Consider the following 18,635-nt stretch of genomic DNA (forward strand, 5'->3'; position numbering starts at 1 on the left):
GAGTTGTGAGCAACTGTCACTCATTTACCAGCGATTTTCAAACGTTGTAAAAATTGGTCAACCTAAACAGGGCAGAAGACTTACAGCACCAGTTCCTACTTTACAGAGAAAAAGAAATTGGGGATAACAAAGATTTGGAGAGGAACAAAACAGCAATCAAAATGATAATACGTAGGAGTGCCTGGCTGACTCAGTCAGTGGAATGAGCGGCTCTGTCTCGGAGATGTAAGTTTGAGCCCCACGGTGAGTGTACAGATTACTTAAAAAATAAAATATTAAAAAGGTAAAATGTAAGTGGTTATGTAAAAACAACAGGATCAACAAGCAAAACTGAACATTCCTTTGTACAAGGACAGCAACTCTAAACGACTCTAATTCAAGGCTGAAGGAACTCAGCCTGATCCTGATGGTGCCCTGGTCACTGGGAGTCTTTCCTTGAAACAGGGAACCCTAGTTCTTGCACATAGAGGGCGTAAGAGAGGCTGTGCAACATTGCTGATGGCTGTCTGGTGTCCTAACTTAGAATACTATTCCTATATCCATCTGAGGTTCAGTACACTCCAGTTACCTGGTCATTTTAGAGCACAAATACTAGAGTTTGTAATGATTAGCAGCTCAGTTCATAGGTCATTAGTAAGTAGCACTTGATGGTAAGTAAAAACAGAAGTTAACAGCATTACCTTTGAAAATGGAATTTTTTGCATGAGTTTGCAACCTCTCTGGGAGAACACTTTTGGTCTCTTGTTTAACAGTTAAATAAGATGGAGGGATGGTCATAAGGGGAGAGAAGAGCAGCAGAAACACAGGAATAATTGTCTCTGCGAGGCTCCCTGGGCTTTTTTTTTTTTTTTTTTCATAGATTTATTTATTTATTTGAGAGAGAGAGAGAGAGCTGAGCTGGCAGCCAGGGGTGGGGTTCGATCCCATGACCCTGGGATCTTGACCTGAGCTGAAAGCAAATGCTTAACTGACTGAGCCACCCAGGCACCCCCAGGCACCTTTGTGTATCCCATTCAGTCATCCACCCCAAGCCCCGCCCCCAGCCCCAGACTCTTACTGTCTGGCCTGAGCCCAGCTTTGCTCAGGGGTCTCTGGATCTCATCTCCTTCAGGAAACCTTCCCTGCTCACTGTGAATGATTTCCTAAGGATCAATACCAGCTACCATTCGAAGGCTTGCTACCCATGGACTGGGCCCTTCACATATGCTCATTACCTGCCAAAACCTCACTCAACCCTGCAAGGTAAGGAGGAGGCACACCTTTTTATAGATTTTTCAAAAGCAAGTTGTGTTGTTGTTGTTTTTGTAACGTTAGTTTTTTTTTTTATTTTTTTAAGATTTTATTTATTTATTTGACACAGAGAGAGACTGTGAGAGCAGGAACACAAGCAGGGGGAGTGGGAGTGGAAAAGCAGGGGGAGGGGGAGAGGGAAAGCACACTGCCCACAGAGAACCTGAGGTGGCGCTGCATCCCAGGACCCTGGGATCGTGAGCTGAGCCAAAGGCGTTTGCTTAACCCACTGAGCCACCCAGGCGCCTGAGAACAAGGTTTTTGAGCAACAAGGCCACAACACGGAAAGTGATGGAGCGGGGACTCCGCTCTGGACCATCTGGCCTCGGCACCCAGGGCGCATCCGGGCCCAGCATGCATCCCACGGGGCGTTCGGTGTTGGGCCGGTGCTCTGCCGCCCCACTCTGCTCCTGCCCTGACGCGGAGTGCGAAACGCCGGGGACTGGACGCTGCCGCCTCCTCTTCCCAGCCAGCTCTTCCGCTTAGGATGAGTTTAGGGCTTAAGCTTGGCACTTTCTTCTCTTTATTGGTTTAAAAAATCGTTAAAAAAAAAAAATCGAAACTAGTACATTGTTTAACAATCCAAAAAATCGAAAACAGAAGTGAAAAATGTCCCGTACTTCATGTTTCATTTCCGGGCCCCAACCCTACTCTCCAGATAGAACTAGTATTAATTGTTTTGACTTTCCCATATGTATATAAATGCGCAAATGAGGGGCCAGGATGGCTCATTCCGTGAAGCCTCTGATTTGGGCTCGAGTCATGGCCTCAGGGTCATGGGATCCAGCCCCAGCTCCGCACTGGGCCACTGCTGGGGCGACCTACTCAGCGGGGAGTCGGCTTCACCCTCTGCTCCTCCTCCCAGCTCCTGCTTTCTCACTTTCAAATAAATAAATAAAATCTTTAAAAAAATCTGTGTGTGAGGGCGTTTTTCTGACTTCTCAGATTTCTATAATCTACGTATTTTTATTCCTTTTTTTCTGACAAAAGTCTCCCTTTATTGAATTTTATGCCTATAATTTTGCCAGTAAAACAAAAAGTAAAAAATAAATAGTAGCGTACAACCTGCAAAAATGATAACTGATTTTTTTTCATTCCATTAGTGTATTTTTTTATTGAGTTATAGTTAATTCACAACATGACATTAATTTCAGGTGCCCGTATATATCTTTATTCCTTTTTTTTTTTTTTAAAGATTTTATTTATTTGACAGACAGAGATCACAAGTAGGCAGAGAGGCAGGCAGAGAGAAAGGAGGAAGCAAGCTCCCTGAAGAGCAGAGAGCCGGATGCAGGGGCGGGATCCATCGTAGGACCCTGGGATCATGACCTGAGCTGAAGGCAGAGGCTTTAACCCACTGAGCCACCCAGGCGCCCCCATGTATCTTTATTCTTAATCATGGTCCACACCAAATCATAAACTGCAGAATGCTTAGAGAAATGCACATTCAATTTACTGGGCACCTGACCAAAGGAACACCTATTCCTGATGGGAGTATAGGAGCGCTGGAGCCAGAGAAAGGGTGGAAGGCAGAATCCCTCTAAGGAGACTCTGAGGTGGCCAGAAGAAAGAGCTTGTGAGGTCTGGGGAAGACTGCCTGCTGCCCGGCCTCTCAAGCAACTGGCCTGACCTGCCAGGGTGCGCTCGCACTCCCCGGGCTGTGAGTTGTCTGGTGCTCAGGGGAGGGAACGTGGAGGGGGGCAGGCAGGAGGCGGAATGTGGGCTGGGCCAAGTTTAGAATTACAAGTGCGGCAGAGGAGTTGGAACCACACTTTAAATAGCCAGCACCTTCCCCTTCCCCCTTAGATCATTCTTTCCCCCACCCCACTGGACCTCTGGCAGCAAGCACACTAAGGTTGGTGACATTTTCTTCTCTCTCTCTCTCTCTCTCTCGCTCTCTTTTTCTTCTGTTTCTGGGTCTCAGACTACAGGTTGGTAAGATCATAGTTCGTACAACCCAAGGATTTTTTGGTTCTCCTAGAAAACAGATCCTGCCACTTCTGTGTGCCTGTGCAAAGACTAGATGCTATATTCTGGGCTTTCTGAAGGTTCAGTGGCCATGGACTTGAGGGCCCATGGGCTTTAGAGGATAAGAACCCTAGACTGAGAGGAAAGAAAGCCTTTCTTTTCTGTGAGATGAGACAATGAACACCTCTTTGGCAATACTGAAAGAAAATAAAAATCTGAGTACTGTTATTCTACGAGGTGCTTTCCTTTATATATATCTAGTGCCTCACTTAGTCCTTCTTGCTTTCACAGATGAGTGAATGGAGACTCAGAGTAGTTAATTCACTTCCCCAGAGTCAGACAGCGAGTGGCACAGCGCAGAGCTAAGGTCTGTGCTGGGCTTGACCAGCTCATGACCTTCTAACTGCAGCACACTACCTCTGAGAGGCACCTTCATAAGGCCAGGGACCCAGGAGAGGCCTGCGGTTTCTTCTAGGGTCTGGGAGGATGAGGGAGGGAGGGAGATAGCATTCCACCATTGGAGGACTCCCATCGGATGGTAAAGAGAGGCTCAGGATGAGCATGAGGCGTTAGACAAGCTTCTTGAAAAGACTGAGGAACCTTCTCGGGACCAGCTGGTTGGGTTTCTCCTTCTTAGCTCAAGATCTCTGCAGCCTATTCCCTAATTTATCAAATGAGTGAAGGTGCCTACTGTTCCTTGACTTTCCTACTGTTCCTTGTTCCAGTCCCTGAGGTGGCCCCCCCCCCTGGGGAGGCGGAGCCATAGGGGAGCCTGGGCAAGATGAGGCTATCCCTGAGAAAGTTCTGTTAGCATGAATTTTTCCTGAGGTGTATGAAAAAGCCCATTTGCCTTCTTTTCCAGAAAAGGGAGTTATCAGGAGGGAGTTATCAGAAGATGCTACTGAGACATGCTGATCAATCTGGGTAGCCAATGTAATCGAGAGATTTAATGGAAAGAGCAGGGACAGAGTTGGTTCAAGTCCTGCCGATGCCATTATCTCGCTGTAGAGCTACAGACATGTTACCTAACCTCTCTGAGCTGCAGCTCCCTTATTTACAAAGCAGAACTAATACTGCTTACATTTCAGGGTGGCTGTGGATTAAAGGAACCAAATATCTGTAAAGTGCTTAGTAGTAATTGCTCACTAAATGTGAACCATGTCCAGTCTTATCTTTAATCCTGGTAAGAGTCTAGAATAGGGTAGGGAAGCATTTGGACCAGTGTTTCTTTATTTTTTTTTTTAATTTTTAAAATTTTAAAAAAGATTTTATTTATTTATTTGACAGAGAGAGAGAGATCACGAGTAGGCAGAGAGGCAGGCGGAGAGCGAGGGAGAAACAGGCTCCCTGCTGAGCAGAGAACCCGATGATACAATGCAGGGCTCAATCCCAGGACCCTGAGATCGTGACCTGAGCCGAAGGCAGAGGCTTAACCCACTGAGCCACCCAGGCACCCCACAGTGTTTCTTTACTAATTTCATGTTTTCTTCTCTACTGTAACAGATTCCTATGTGTAACATCACACAGACACACACACACACACACACACACACACACACACACACACACGAGCCCATAGTTCATCTTTCTTTTATGTTGACTTCTGAGAGACAAGGAAGGATAGCTGAAAAAATCAGCCCATCTTCTGCAGAATTCCAGGACCCCCTCAGCCTTTCTCATTCCTTGGGAAGGATTTTTTAAGAACTTGCTTTTATTTAAATAGTACAAAATAAATCATGTTCTTTGATGAAAATGTAGGAAATGGAAATAAGGAAAACATTCCTATATTCCAACCATGGAGAGAGAACCATTTTGGTGGCTATCCTAAGCTTCCAATGCATACGCTTTATGAAATATTTCCAAGCATAATGGTATCAAGTATGCTCTTTGATAACTTTTCGCTTCACATATTGTGAGCACTTTCGTTTCATTACCTTTTCTTCTGCAATACAATTTTTGATGATAGTATAAGGCTCCAGGGTCTGTATGTGCCATAATTTATTAACCTATCTATCGCTTTGGGACCTTACGTACTTTCTAATTTTTTTGCTGTTGTAAATAATGAACATCTTCAATGCCAAATCTTTACCCACAGTCACAGTTACTTTGCTAGACTAAATTCCTGCAAGGGAAATTGGTGGCCTTGAGGATCTTTTCAACTGTCCCCAGCATACAGAATATAGACACTGAAGGTCATGGTAACACATTCAAAGCGAGCCATAGGCTGGCAGAGAGGAACTTAGACAACCCAGGGGCCATGTGGATTCTTCCATATCCACAAGCCCCCACCCAAGAGGATCTGCCCTGTGTAGCACATGCCTGTACCTCAGTCTCCATGCTTTCTTTCTGAACAGGAAAGGAAGATACATTCTCTGCAGCTATTACTCAGCTGTTACCAGTGAGAGATGCTAAGGAGAACATGGGTCTACAGGCAAGGGGGTAGGAATCTACTTTCTTCTAGTGCACTCATTCCCTTGGGAATCTGCCGGTGAAGGAAGGGGAAGCCTTTCTTCCCAGGATTCCCAGCAGTTAATAGAGCACTTTGCTTCTTTTCCAGGTGGGATGGATAGCAGGGTCTCGAACACAACCAGTAATGGAGAGACAAAGCCAGCATACCCAGTCATGGAAAAGGCGAAGGAAGATGGCACCCTGGAAAGGGGACACTGGAACAACAAGATGGAGTTTGTGCTGTCAGTGGCTGGGGAGATCATTGGTCTCGGCAATGTCTGGAGGTTTCCCTATCTCTGCTACAAAAATGGGGGAGGTGAGAGCCACTGTGCCACCCCACACACCCCTGGAAGGAGGATGTCTCCATCTCCCACACGTACTGCCCCTCTGGGGAGTCCCATGGGTGCACAGAAATGCTGGAGTTGGAAAGACCCTTATGGGTCAGGAAGGACACTGCAGACCTAGGAGATTGAGACCTAGACACATTATGTGACTTTCCCCAGGGCTTTTCTATGTTGCTGTGGCACCCTAGGAGTACGAACGTAGGTTTGGAACCAGACAGATCAGAGTTTGGACGCTGGCTCTGCTACTTAATCTGTGTGTCATCTTGGGCGAGTCATTTAAGCCTCTCAGAGCCTCAGTGGCTCTCCCTGTAAATTAAGATAGCAGTACCTGCCTTGCAAGCTGCCGTAAGAATCAGTGGTCACGTAGGTCAGGAGCTTAATAAATGGCAGCGATGTTGGAGAAGATGTTGCTACTGAACTGTCCTGTGGTCCTGAAACTCCTTAGTCCGTGTCTCCCTGTATTCCTCTGGCCTGATGCCATTCCTGAAGGCAGTCATTACCCAAGCCCTCCCAGTGTCATAACCTTTGATACCAGCGGCTCTCCCTTCAAAATTCCCCACTGAACTTTGCGGGCAGGTGGCATTAACTCCAGGTTCTTTTTGGCTTCCTGCTCCCCCCACCCCATTCCAGCCCGCTGGGGGCAGCTCCGCTCCTGCCCGGCAGCGGTGGTCATTCTCTGACCAGTACCTCACTTTCAGGCAGTCCCAGCCCTCTGTGGGAGAGCTCAGAGGGATTTCTCAGGTCCTGAAGCATTCTGGGTGAGCAGTAGGTTAGGAAGATCTCCTTGTTGGTGGGTAAAGCAACCCCAGGTCCAGTTTGGACGTCTGGGCTGGAGGAAGGGGCAATGGGGAGGTAGGTCACGTGGGGAAACGCTGAGGGCCGTGGTTATTCTGTGGGCCACAGGATTGGCGGGTGCCCCAGCCTAACACCTGTCCTTTTCCTGGGGAGTCGGATCCTCTCAAATGCATGGAGCTCCGCCTCCCAGTGGTTTTGGACAGGGGAGGTGGGAGGGCTGGCTTGGCGCTCTGAAGTCTTGGAGTGCTGTTCTCAGGATCGTGGCAATTGGTGGCCTGGCCTTGGAGTTGGAAGTTAACTTGTATGTTTCCAGAGGGGAGGGATGGGCGGATATGTCCTTTCTCCCCCCGGGGGATTTCTGGCCAGCAGCCTGAAATCACAGGACTTTGTTCTGTGCGGTGTGTGAGGGAAGAAAAGAGGTCTTCCCACTTCCACCCCAGCCTTGGACACTCCACATGCCTCCCTTCAGTGAGCTGGGTGGAAGGACGAGGCTGGTCCAGGGCGGAGGAGGAGTCTGGAGGCTAAGCTGGGCTTTGGGGCTCTGTATCTGGAGCCTAGTAACCAGCTTAGCTCCTCACATGGCAGGAAGATTAGGAGGTGAGCAGCTTTCCCCAAGCCTCTCTGGAATTGGGTAAAGGTTGGCCTGGGAATTAGCGGGAGTGGCACGAAGACACGGGAGGGAGTGATTTTCAGTGATTTCTGTTGCAAAACCACTGGGCTGAGGAAAGGGAAGCAAAGGGAGCTGTGACCAGGAGCAGTGTGTGTGTGTGCATATGTGTGTGTGTGTGTGTGTGTGTGTGTGTGTGTGTGTGTGGTGAGGGGGGGCAGAGTGTGGGCTCACCCCATTGAGGGGAGCTTGTCTGGCCGTGTTTGGATCTGAGCTCTGCCTCAGGGCTTTGTGGTAAGTGCGTGCCGGCCCCGGAGAGTGTGAGGCTGGCTTGGGTGGAAATGCAGGCCCAGGAAGAGTAGGGGGTCCCTTGGTTCTTGCCATGGGCTTGTGAGGGAAGGGGGTGGGTGTGCCGGCTTGTTGGCGGCCTCTTCCCTGGATAGCCTTCCAGCGGTGCTGATTCTGACTGGGAGTGGAGACACCTTTTCTGTGTCCTGGATCCAGTCAAACTGTTTAATCCCTAACACTGCCACCCACAGTCTCTTCCCTTGATCAAACGTAGCGCCTTAGGACTCGTCTTTTCCTTGATGGACGACAGCAGCTGGAGGGAAGTGTTCTGAGGGTCTTTGGAGCTAGAGGCTGATGCTCAGGTTTACTCTGAAAGGCATGAGTCATCCAGGGCCACCGGGTAAATTAATGGAAAGCCTCCTTTGCCAAGGTAAGGAGGACTCACCTAGGATGTGTGGGGTCTTTAGACGGACAGGCCTGGTTTGTGGTGCTCCTTGTGGTTTAACCTTTCTGTCATCATTCAGCTCCCCTCGCCTTCCTGGGAAAGCAAGTTCCTCCAGGGAATGGACTCCAACACTTGCTCTTCTCACCCCCTTGTCTGGCAAGGAACAGACTGATGCCTCTTTCTGACAGGACCCTTTGTTACCCGTGTGGGGCAGGAAGGTGAGGAGAGTGGAGACTACTTACATGGATTCCACCCTTCTTCCTCCTGGTGTAGTGATTTTACTTAAACCCATGATTCTCCAACTAGGGATCCCTGGGGACTCCTAGGGGATGAGAGGAATGTTTTGAGCAAGTTCTGGAGAAAGATGCTGGGGGCACACTGGGGTGAACTGTGCTCAGGTAATGGACCCTATCAGACTGCTTACAGGCCCTTTCTTCAACTTCCCAGACTTAAACAGCCCCTTTGGGACTTGGGGCAGAGCGAGAAGATAAGTTAGGCGGGCACTTTTTATCCATATTTGTTCAGTGATGAGGTCAGGAATGAAAAAGTTCCCCAAACATATTTTTGTTCTAAACTTACATATTTTTTGTTCTAAGCCGACGATGTCTTCTTTGATTCCTTCCAGCTTTAACATCTGGTAGATCCCAATTTGAAGTGACTTCCCGAGCAGAGAAAGGGCTGAGGCAAGAATATGATAGAAAAGCAGGTGAAATTAAAAAAAAAAAAAGAAGAAAGAAAAAAGAAAAAGAAAAAGCAGGAGAACAGTGAAACACTATAGTCAAAAACCAGAGAAGCTGAGAAAGTAATAGAAAGAAGCCCATCTCAAATCAAAAGCAGCTAGTAGGCTCTTCAGGGAGATGGATGGGAGCCTTGCCTGCCTCAGCCGTCTACTTGGTGAGCACCTTCTCTGCTGTCCAAAACCTGGGGCCTGCCCACCCCTAATGGCTTTCTAGACTCTCCAGTCTCAGCCAGCCATCCCAGCACACAGCCCACACAAGCCCTGACCCTGACCATGTCATTTAAAGCAATTATTGGCTACATTCCATTTGCCCAGCATTCTTCTAAATTGTTGGCATCCGTGTATAAACAGAATAGAACAATTCCCTGTCCTTGTGGGGCTTACATTCTAGAGGAGGGAAACAGACAAGAAACATACTAAATGGGAAAATTATACAGTATATCAGAAGTTAAGGAGTGCTATGGAAAAAGACCAAGGAGAGCTGGGTAAGGGGATCAGGAGTGTGTGCGAGGGGTGGAGGGGAGGGGGCACTGAGAACATGTGAACCAAAGTTTGCCAGGAGTGAGAGAGTTGGCTGTGTGGCTCTTGAGGGTAAAAGTGCTCCGAGCAGAGGACACACAAGATTTAAGAGTCGTAAAGCAAGAGGCTGATTGGCTGGTTTGAGGAGTTGTGAGGAGGGGAGTAGATAGAGGCTGGGGTCAGGGAGTGGCAGATCGGGGAGGTCCTTGTCAGTTACTTTGAGACTTTGGCTGTGGCTCTAGTGACGTGGGGATTCAGAGCAGGGTTTTGAGCAGGAGTGACATGATCTACATTTTATTATTTTTAAAAAGATTTTATTTATTTGAGAGAGAGAGAGAGAGCGCGCACCAGGAATAGCAGAGAGCACAAGTGGGGAGGGGCAGGGAGAAAAGGGAGAGAAGACTCCCCACAGAGCAGGGAGCCTGCCATGGGGCTCGATCCCAGCACCCTGGGATCATGTCCTGAGCCGAAGGCAGACACTTAACCTATTGAGCCAACCAGGTACCCCATTTCTTACAGTTCTTACATTTTGAAAGAATCTCTTTGGCTGCTGTTGGGAATGGAGTGTATAGGTGTCAGGGAAGAAGCAGACCAGTCACAAGGCTGACAATGTTAGCGTCATCCTTGATTCCTCCCATCCCCCCCAACCCTCAAATCTACCTGACTACCCAGATTCTGGGTGCTTCTGAACATGAACCTTCAACTGGGTTCTCTACACCCTGGCTGCTGACAGGGTGAGTTCCTCAACACCCAGAATGCTTGGGACTGGTGACCCCCCCCCCCCCCATGATGTAGGCAGAATCAGATACTTCTTGTCACCCCCACTGATGCTTTCTGGTCTCAGCAGTCCCAAGGGGTACAGCCTGAGCACTGGGGAGGAAGGATGAGCCCTCCACTGTGATGGAGCAGGTATTCAGAAGAAAAAAAGGAGTTGCATTTTGGGAACACTGACTGGAGCTATCTCTTAGCCATCCAAGGGGAGCTGTCCACTAGGCAGTAAAACACAGAAGTCTGTGGTCTGTGAGGGAGATGCAGATGGGAGATATAAATTGGTGGGTGATTAGCCCTTTCATGGCGAGAAGAGAGAACAAGGAATGGGGGAAGGGGAGGAAAGAGCAGGGGGCAGATAAGGAGACAGCAGTGCAGAAGGATGACCACCAGGACAGTGAAGTGTTTTGGGAGGCAAGGGAAGTGATGAGGTCAGAGGGGCCGGGAAGGACAACGACATCAGATGCTGCAGAAAGGTCAAGAAGGTTACGGAGGAGACTGGAGTGTTGGCTTTGGTGGCATGGGGGCTGTTTGTTGGTGATCTTGTAGGAACGGTCGCTCCGGGAGGCCGGGGCAGTGACTGCTTCTGCTTGCAGTGGGTTCGAGGTAATGGGGGCAGAAGAGAATTAGAAATAAGAAGTACGGGTTATTTGGGCAAAACTTGGGAGTGGACAGAGTACATGTCTGCTGTGTGTTCTCCCTCCTGGTTAGGAGGGAGCCAGTGTGAGTGCTAAAGAGAAATGACAATGTGCCCTGTGCAGCCAGCGGTGCCGGTGCTGGGGCTGGGTCTCTTGCCTGGGAAGACCGGTGAACATTTGATCTAGCTCTCCTGCTCTCCATCCTCAGCCCCCTGGAGGGAAATGCAAACATGACTTCCCACCGAGGCTTGTCCCCTAAAGCTCTAACCATGGGGATGAGAAGTCTCCAGAGAACCCAAAAGGCGTGATGTTGGGGGGAAGGTGGTAGGACAGGGTTTTGGTAAGAGGATTCAACTCTGCCAGGAGGGAATGTAAATTACTTGCCCACCAGTCTCAGCCCAGTCAAAAACATCATCCGCCAACCATTTTATGCTTAATTTATTTTTTAGAAAAAATTGATTTTTGTATTTATTTTTACAATTTTATTTTTAAGTTGTCTCTACACACAATGTGGGGCTTGAACTTATGACCCCGAACAAGATCAAGAGAGCCATACGCTCCTCCGACTGAGCCAGCCAGGTACCCCTATACTTAATTTCTAAGTCAAGTTACTGAAAACCAGGAGCAGAGGTCAATCATGCAAGGAATCATTGGTTTTTGCTAGTCATAGAACACCAGCTGGAGGTCACCTTGTGTGAAGACAGATGCTTCCTTGATCCTTATCCCCCTCCAAGCCCTCCTCCCTTCTGATCTTCAGTCCCCGGACACCCAAACTCTTCATGGAGCTTCAGCTGAGCTCTCTCTAGCTCCCTGGACCCTGGCTACTGGCTGACCAAGTTCCTCCACCCCTGGAATGCCTGGACATCCCACATGCTGCTACAACAGAATGTCCCACAGCTGGATTTCTAGGAATAGGGATCTTAGAGCAGCAGGCTATGGAGGGAGGGCAGCCCTAGACAACAGGGACAGAGGCCATAGGGACACCAGGGATTAAATAGTACCTGGCCTCTGGGAGGACTGATCTCCTTGATGTTGCTTGTTAGTATAAAGAACAAAGGGAAATGATGAGTGCTTTTTTCTCCATATAAGAATAACGATTGTGATTTTACTAGTGTGTGATGGTTTGTTAACCACTGTCAGTTAATGACTCGGCTCCCAGCAGTGGTCAGAATAGTGTTGCTTCTGGCATGTAACAGGTCATGGATGCTCACCGCTGGGTAGAATCTTATCAGTTTAGGCTTTTTAAATATTTGCTGGAATATTACAGAAGATACCACAGAATGGGTTCCTTTGTAGAAGAGTGACCTGCAGAATGATTCCCTTCTAGGTTGGACATGGGGCCTCCCCCATCTTACAGGGAAGCATGCCAGGACCCTTCAGAATTTGGGGAAGGAGACTAATCTGCCGGGATGGGGGAGCAGATCACTGAGGTCTAGGATCTCTAGGACTAGCTCCATCTTCTAATCATGGTGACCAGGGCTTGGGTAGGGAAAGAGGCTGGGCCTCCATAGGACCCCCAAGTCTGCACCCGGGCCCTCTGGGGCCCATCACTCCCTTGACCCCTTCCCCTTGTAGGACCAGTGTCTCAGCTTGTCAAGTGTGGAACTTGCCCCTTGTGGCCAGCTGCCCACATGCTCCAAGAGGCAGAGGACTAGGGGAACAGAGCTGACCATGGAACCCTCTGTGGTTAAACATTGGCTCAGATTATTGGGAAAGATCAGGTAGCATAAAGGTGGGGAGGAGGGGCTTGAATTGGTCTGAAAATTCTCTTTCTCTCTGTCTTTCTATCTCTCTCTGCTCTCTTTCTTTTTCTGCCATGTTTTCAACTCTAAGCTGTAACTGTTCAAATTGGCTACTGAGTTCTCTCTTCTGGAATTTTCTTTTCCTTCTCAGTAAGTTTTGGATTGATTTATGGACTTATTACACCATGGAGTTTATGATCTTTATTTCTTTGCCCTGTGGGAATCAGGTGCTTTCCTCAGCGGGACGTATAGACATGTAGACTACAAACCAGAGATTTGGAAGGTGAGGGACTGCAGAATGCTAGTCCCCATTAACTTTCATTTTCAAACAGTTTTATTAAGATATAACTGATTTACAACAAAATGTGCCTATTTAAAGTGTACAGTTTGATAACTTTTGACATGTATACACCTATGAAACCGTTGCCACAATCAAGATAATGAACTTGTATTGTATTCATGACTCCCTCAAGTTCCCTCCTGTCCCTTTCTCTCACCTCTCTTACCTTTGCTGCCCTGAGTATAACCACAAATGTGGTTTGGTTTTTTTAAATGTCTTTCCAGTTTTATTGAGATATTACTGACACGACATATATTAAGTTTAAGGTGTACAATGTGATGATTCAATCCGTGTTATCTACTGTGAAATGATTACCACAATTATTTGACACTGACACTTCCATTTCCTCCCGTAATTATCTTTTCTTGGTGATAACACTCAAAATCTAGTCTCTTAACAGCTTTCAAGTATATGATATGGTGTTGTTCACTATAGGCACACTGCTGTGTACATTAGATTGCCAGAGCTTATTCATTTTATAGGTGCAAGTTTATCTCCTCATTTCCCCCATCCCTGAACCTCTGGCAATCACCGTTCTACCTTTTAATTCCACAGATTGGGCCTTTTTATTTTTATTTTTCTAAAGTTTGTTTGTTTTAGTAATCTCCTCACCCAACGTGGGGCTTGAACTCACAACTCTGAGATTACAGTCACGAGCTTTTCCAACTGAGTCAGCTAGGTGTCCCCAAATTTGACCTTTTCAGGTCCGCATATAACTGAGAACATACAGGTTTTGCTGGAGGCCTGAGCTCATGGTGGCTGAGGCCTCTGGTGCTCTGGTCTGTGGTTACTGGTTTGGGACTGGGACATGAGCAAAGGGACCCTGGATGATGACAAAGCTGGGATGTGAAGTCCAGAAGGGACCTGACATCACTTCTCTACTCCTCGCTTTGCTAATGAGAAACATAAAGGAGAAAGGACACTTGCTTAGGTTCCCCAGGAAGTTGGAGGCCAAAGGCAGAGGAGAGCCAAGTTCTCCTGCCATCCTGGCCAGCAGGTGGGGAATGCTGCAGCCCTTGAACATACAGTTTCTTATTCTCTCCCTGCAAACAATATCCTCGAGGTCCATCTACCTTATCTCAGCAGGCAGGATTTCCTTCTTTTCATGTCTTGATACTTAAAGCGCATTTCTTTTAAGAAACATATAGCAGAGTCTTGCTAGTTTTTGTTTTGAAGCCCCTCTGACAATCTCTGTCTTTTATTTGGGATGTTTAGACTATTTACATTTAAAGTAATTATCAGTTTAGTTTACCGCATTAAGTTTAAATAAATTATCTATTTGTTTTCTTTTTTTTAAGATGTTATTTATTTATTTGAGAGAGAGAGAAAGTGAGATCACAAGTAGGCAGAGAGGCAGGCAGAGAGAGAGGGGGAAGCAGGCTCCCCACTGAGCAGAGAGCCTGATTCGGGCCTTGATCCCAGGACCCTGAGATCATGACCTGAGCCAAAGGCAGAGACCCAACCCACTGAACTACCCAGGCACCCTACTATTTGTTTTCTATTTGTCCTATCAGTTCTTTGTTCCCCTCTTCCTACCTTTCTTTTGAATTAATTGGTTATTTTTTATTATTTCATTGTTGGCTTTCTTCTTTTGATGGCTTATTAGCCACAACTCTTTGTTATGTTAGTTGAATGATGGTTTTATTTTATTTTTTGAAAAGACTTTATTTATTTGAGAGAGAGAGAGAGAGAGAAAGAGCACAAATGGGGGAAGGGCAGATGCAGAGGGAGAACTAGGCTCCCTGCTCAGCATGTGGGACTCGATCCTAGGACCCTGAGACTGTGACTTGAGCCTAAGGCAGACACTTAACCAACTGAGTCACTGAGAAGCCCCTGAAGGATTGTTTTAGATTTTGTGGCATGAATCTTTTTTTTTTTTTTTTTTTTTTAGATTTTTATTTATTTATTTAACAGAGAGATCACTAGTAGGCAGAGAGCCCGATGCGGTGTTTGATCCCAGGACCCTGAGATCATGACCTGAGCCGAAGACAGAGGTTTTAACCCACTGAGCCACCCATGCACTCTTTTTTTTTTTTTTTTTTAAGATTTTATTTATTTTGTGGTGTGCATCTTTAATTTATCACCATTCACCTTCACGTGATATTCTATTGCTTTACATGCAAGAACCTTACAATAATGTATTTCCATCTCTCTCCTCTTGACATCTGTGCTCTTTGCTACACATTTTACTTTTTCATATGTTATAAACTCCACCTCATATTGTGTAACTAGTCAGTCATCTTTCAAAGAGATTTGGGTGATAAGAGAAAATTCTTAGATGTTTATCTATGTATGCAGTTACCGTTTCCAACATTCTTTGTTCCTTTGTGTAGCATCATATTCCCCTCTGCCTGAAGGTCTTTCTTTAAACTTTATTATCGTGCAGGTCTTCTAGGGATGGATTCTTTCAGGTTTTGCTTGTCTTAAGAAGCATTACTTCACTTTAGTTTTTGAACAGTATTTTTATTGGGAGTCTAGCTAAAAGTTTCTTCTTTCCTTCAGTACTGGAACTAATGTGCCCTCTTATTGCTATCTTCTCGTTTGCATTGTTTTCAGTGAGAAATTTGAGATCATCCTATCTTTGTTTCTCTGTACATATGTGTCTTTTTTTCTCTGATTAATTTTATTTTTTTTAAAAGGTTTTATTTATTTATTTGACAGAGATCAAAGTATTCAGAGAGGCAGGCAGGAAGATAATCAGGCTCCCTGCTGAGCAGAGAGCCCAATGTGGGGCTCAATCCCAGGACCCTGGGATCATAACTTGAGCTGAAGACAGAGGCTTTAACCCACTGAGACACCCCATAATTTTATTTTTATTTTTTAAGATTTTATTTATTTATTTGTCAGAGAGAGAACACAATTAGAGGAAGCAGCAGGCAGAAGGAGATGCAGGCTCCCCACTGAGCAAGGAGACCAATGTGGGACTTAATCCTACGACCCTGGGATCATGACCTAAGATGAAGGCAGATGCTTAACTGACTGAGTCACCCAGTTGTCCCTCTCTGACAATCTGCTGCTAAGATTTCCTCTAAAAAACTCTTAGTCACTGGTTTAAATAACTTGATTATGATGTGCCTTCTTATAGTGTTTTTTATGTTTCTTATCTTGAGGCTCATATAGCTTCTTGGATATGTGGATTTATAGTTTTCATCAAATTTGGAAAAAAATTTGGAAAAATTTCACCCATTATTTCTTCAAATTTTTTTCTGACCCTCCCTCCCCATCTTTTATCTCTTCAGGGACCCCAGATGCTAGTATGTCAGACTTTTTGAAATTGTTCCATAGCTCACTGACACTTTTTTTTAAACCTCTTTTTTGTTTTATTTTGGATAGTTTCTACTCTGTGGTTCAAGTTCACTAATCTTTTCTTCTGCTGTTAATCTGCCATTAATCCCATCCAATTTATTTTTCATCTCACACATTGTGGTTTTCACCTCTATTTTTTTTTTTTTTAAAGTAGGCTCCTTGCCCAACGTGGGGCTTCAGCTCACAACCCCAAGACTGAGAGTCACATGCTCTACGGGGTGAACAAGCCAGGTGCGCCAGGGGTTTTCATCTTCAGACATTTGACTTGGGTGTTTTCAGTATCTTTCACATCTCTGTCTAACATTTTGACTATATGGAACACAATTATAATAAGCATGTTAGCGTCCATATCTGCTTATTCTAACATCGGTTTAAGTATGGGTTGGGTTCCATCAACTGATTTACCTGCTCGTTATAAGTGATATTTTTCTGCTTGTTTTCCTGGTAATTTTTACAAAAGTTTTTATTTATTTCTTTGTGAGAGTGAGAGTGAGTGAGTGCGGGGGGAATCAGAGGGAGAGGGACAAGCAGACTCTGTGCTGAGTGTGGAGCCCAACATGGGGCTCAATCCCATGACCCTGAGATTATGACCTGAGCCAAAATCAAGTTAGATGTTCAACCAATTGAGCCACCCAGGCTTCCCTTTCCTGATAATTTTTGATTGGACACCAAACCTGGTGATTTTTGCTTTATTGGTTGCTGAGTATTTTTATATTTCTATATATATTCTTTTAAAAAAAGATTTTATTTATTTATTTGACAGAGGGGGACACAGTGAGAGAGAGGACACAAACACGGGGAGGGAGAGAGGGAGAAGCAGGCTTCCCGCTGAGCACGTAGCCCCATGCGGGGTTTGATCCCAGGACCCTGGGATCATGACTTGAGTGGGAGGCGGACGCTTAATGACTGAGACACCCAGACACCCCCTACAAATATTCTTGAGTTTTGTTTGGAGCTAGCGAAGTTATTTGATACTTTCGGGGGTTGCTTCCGAGATTTGTTATACAGAACCAGAGTTGTGCTCAATCTAGGGCTAATTATTCTCCATTTCAGTGGAAATGCCTTCTCTTTCCAATGCCTTGTGAATTCTGGGACTCTCCAGTCTGGCTGGTGGGAGTCAGCCCTTCTCCCAGCCCTCTGTGAGCGCCATTACTCTCCATCTTTTGAAATGGTTCTTTCCCTTACCTTGGGTAGTTTCCTCAGACATATGTACTTATTTTTTATTGGACCAGCCCTTAGTTGAAAGCTAGAAGTGGACACCCTGCAGATATTTGGATCTCCCTCTCTGTGCAGTTCTTTTTTCTCTGGTACTCTGTGAACTCCTCTGTCTACCTTGGCAACAGACAGAGGTTTACAGTGGAGAAAATGCCAGCATTTCCAGCATCAGCACTCTTGTCTCAGCAGAAAGCCAAGCAGAAAGGATTGTGAAAACCGAAGCAGAAAGGATTACTCAAGGGAAATCTGATTTCAATCTGCTCAAAGTCTCTATCTAGCATTCAAAACAGTAATTTCCTTGAAAAGAATTATAGTCTGTGGGCTATGTTAATGTTCTGGGATGTCCATTATTCAGTGAGCTCCTAGCTATTGGCACAGTTATGGATAATTGAAGTCCTAATTGATGTTTGATGGGGAGCAGATCATGGTAGGTATAGATTGAAACTTTCAGAGTGTAAGAAAGGGCTGGTCAGGTAACTCGGTGACTCTTGATCTCTGCTATGGTTCCAGATATCTGGAGGAATGTCCCCCACAGTTTTGCACATCCCGCGCCCCTGGGGATTCTAAATGGCAGTGCGGGGTGGTAATGGGAGGAGATGAATGTGGATCACAAGGAGGCTAGTGCTGGGTAATGGAAAACCTGTTTCCGACCCACAGGTGCCTTTTTCATCCCCTACCTCATCTTCCTCTTTACCTGTGGCATTCCTGTCTTCCTCTTGGAGACAGCGCTGGGCCAGTACACTAGCCAGGGAGGCATCACAGCCTGGAGGAAGATTTGCCCCATCTTTGAGGGTGAGTAGCCTTGTGCCTGATTCCAGGATATCTGCATACATGGTTACAAACTTTATTTGGGATGACTGAATGCTTTGGTAGCAGTGCTGGTTGACCTAATACTCTGTGTCTTTATGTTAAACCCTCCACTTGTAGGCCCAGTGCTGCACTGATCTATCAGAGAATGGAGAAGATGGGGCTGAGGATGGAGAAAAAGATTTCAGATTAAATAAGTAGAGTGCAAAGCTATTTTAGCTATATATTTTACAAATATACAACAAATGATTTTGTATTTTTTCAAAATGTTTAATTAATTGCAAGACATTTAAAAAGAGAATTTTATTTTATTTATATTTATTTATTTAAAATATTTTATTTATTTATTTGACAGAGAGAGACACAGTGAGATAGG

The 18,635-nt window shown here is 45.9% G+C and overlaps 1 protein-coding gene across 4 annotated transcripts in view; it reads left to right on the forward strand.

The window, feature by feature from the left end:
• Positions 1-1,106: 1,106 nt before the first annotated feature.
• Positions 1,107-18,635, forward strand: part of SLC6A13 (solute carrier family 6 member 13) — a 39,021-nt gene continuing 21,492 nt past the window's right edge. Inside the window, exons 1-3 of one of the 4 annotated variants that reach the window (XM_059184466.1) lie at positions 1,107-1,242; positions 5,816-6,022; positions 18,110-18,244. In XM_059184466.1, coding sequence (XP_059040449.1) covers positions 5,821-6,022; positions 18,110-18,244 — 337 coding nt within the window. In that variant the 5' untranslated portion in view covers positions 1,107-1,242; positions 5,816-5,820. Of the gene's footprint in view, positions 1,243-3,026; positions 3,146-5,815; positions 6,023-18,109; positions 18,245-18,635 lie in introns of those variants that run through there. The other 3 variants (XM_059184465.1, XM_059184469.1, XM_059184468.1) reach the window with 3 other exon arrangements.

This window comes from Mustela lutreola, chromosome 8, assembly GCF_030435805.1.
Source record: "Mustela lutreola isolate mMusLut2 chromosome 8, mMusLut2.pri, whole genome shotgun sequence".
NCBI classification, from domain to species: Eukaryota; Metazoa; Chordata; class Mammalia; order Carnivora; family Mustelidae; genus Mustela; species Mustela lutreola.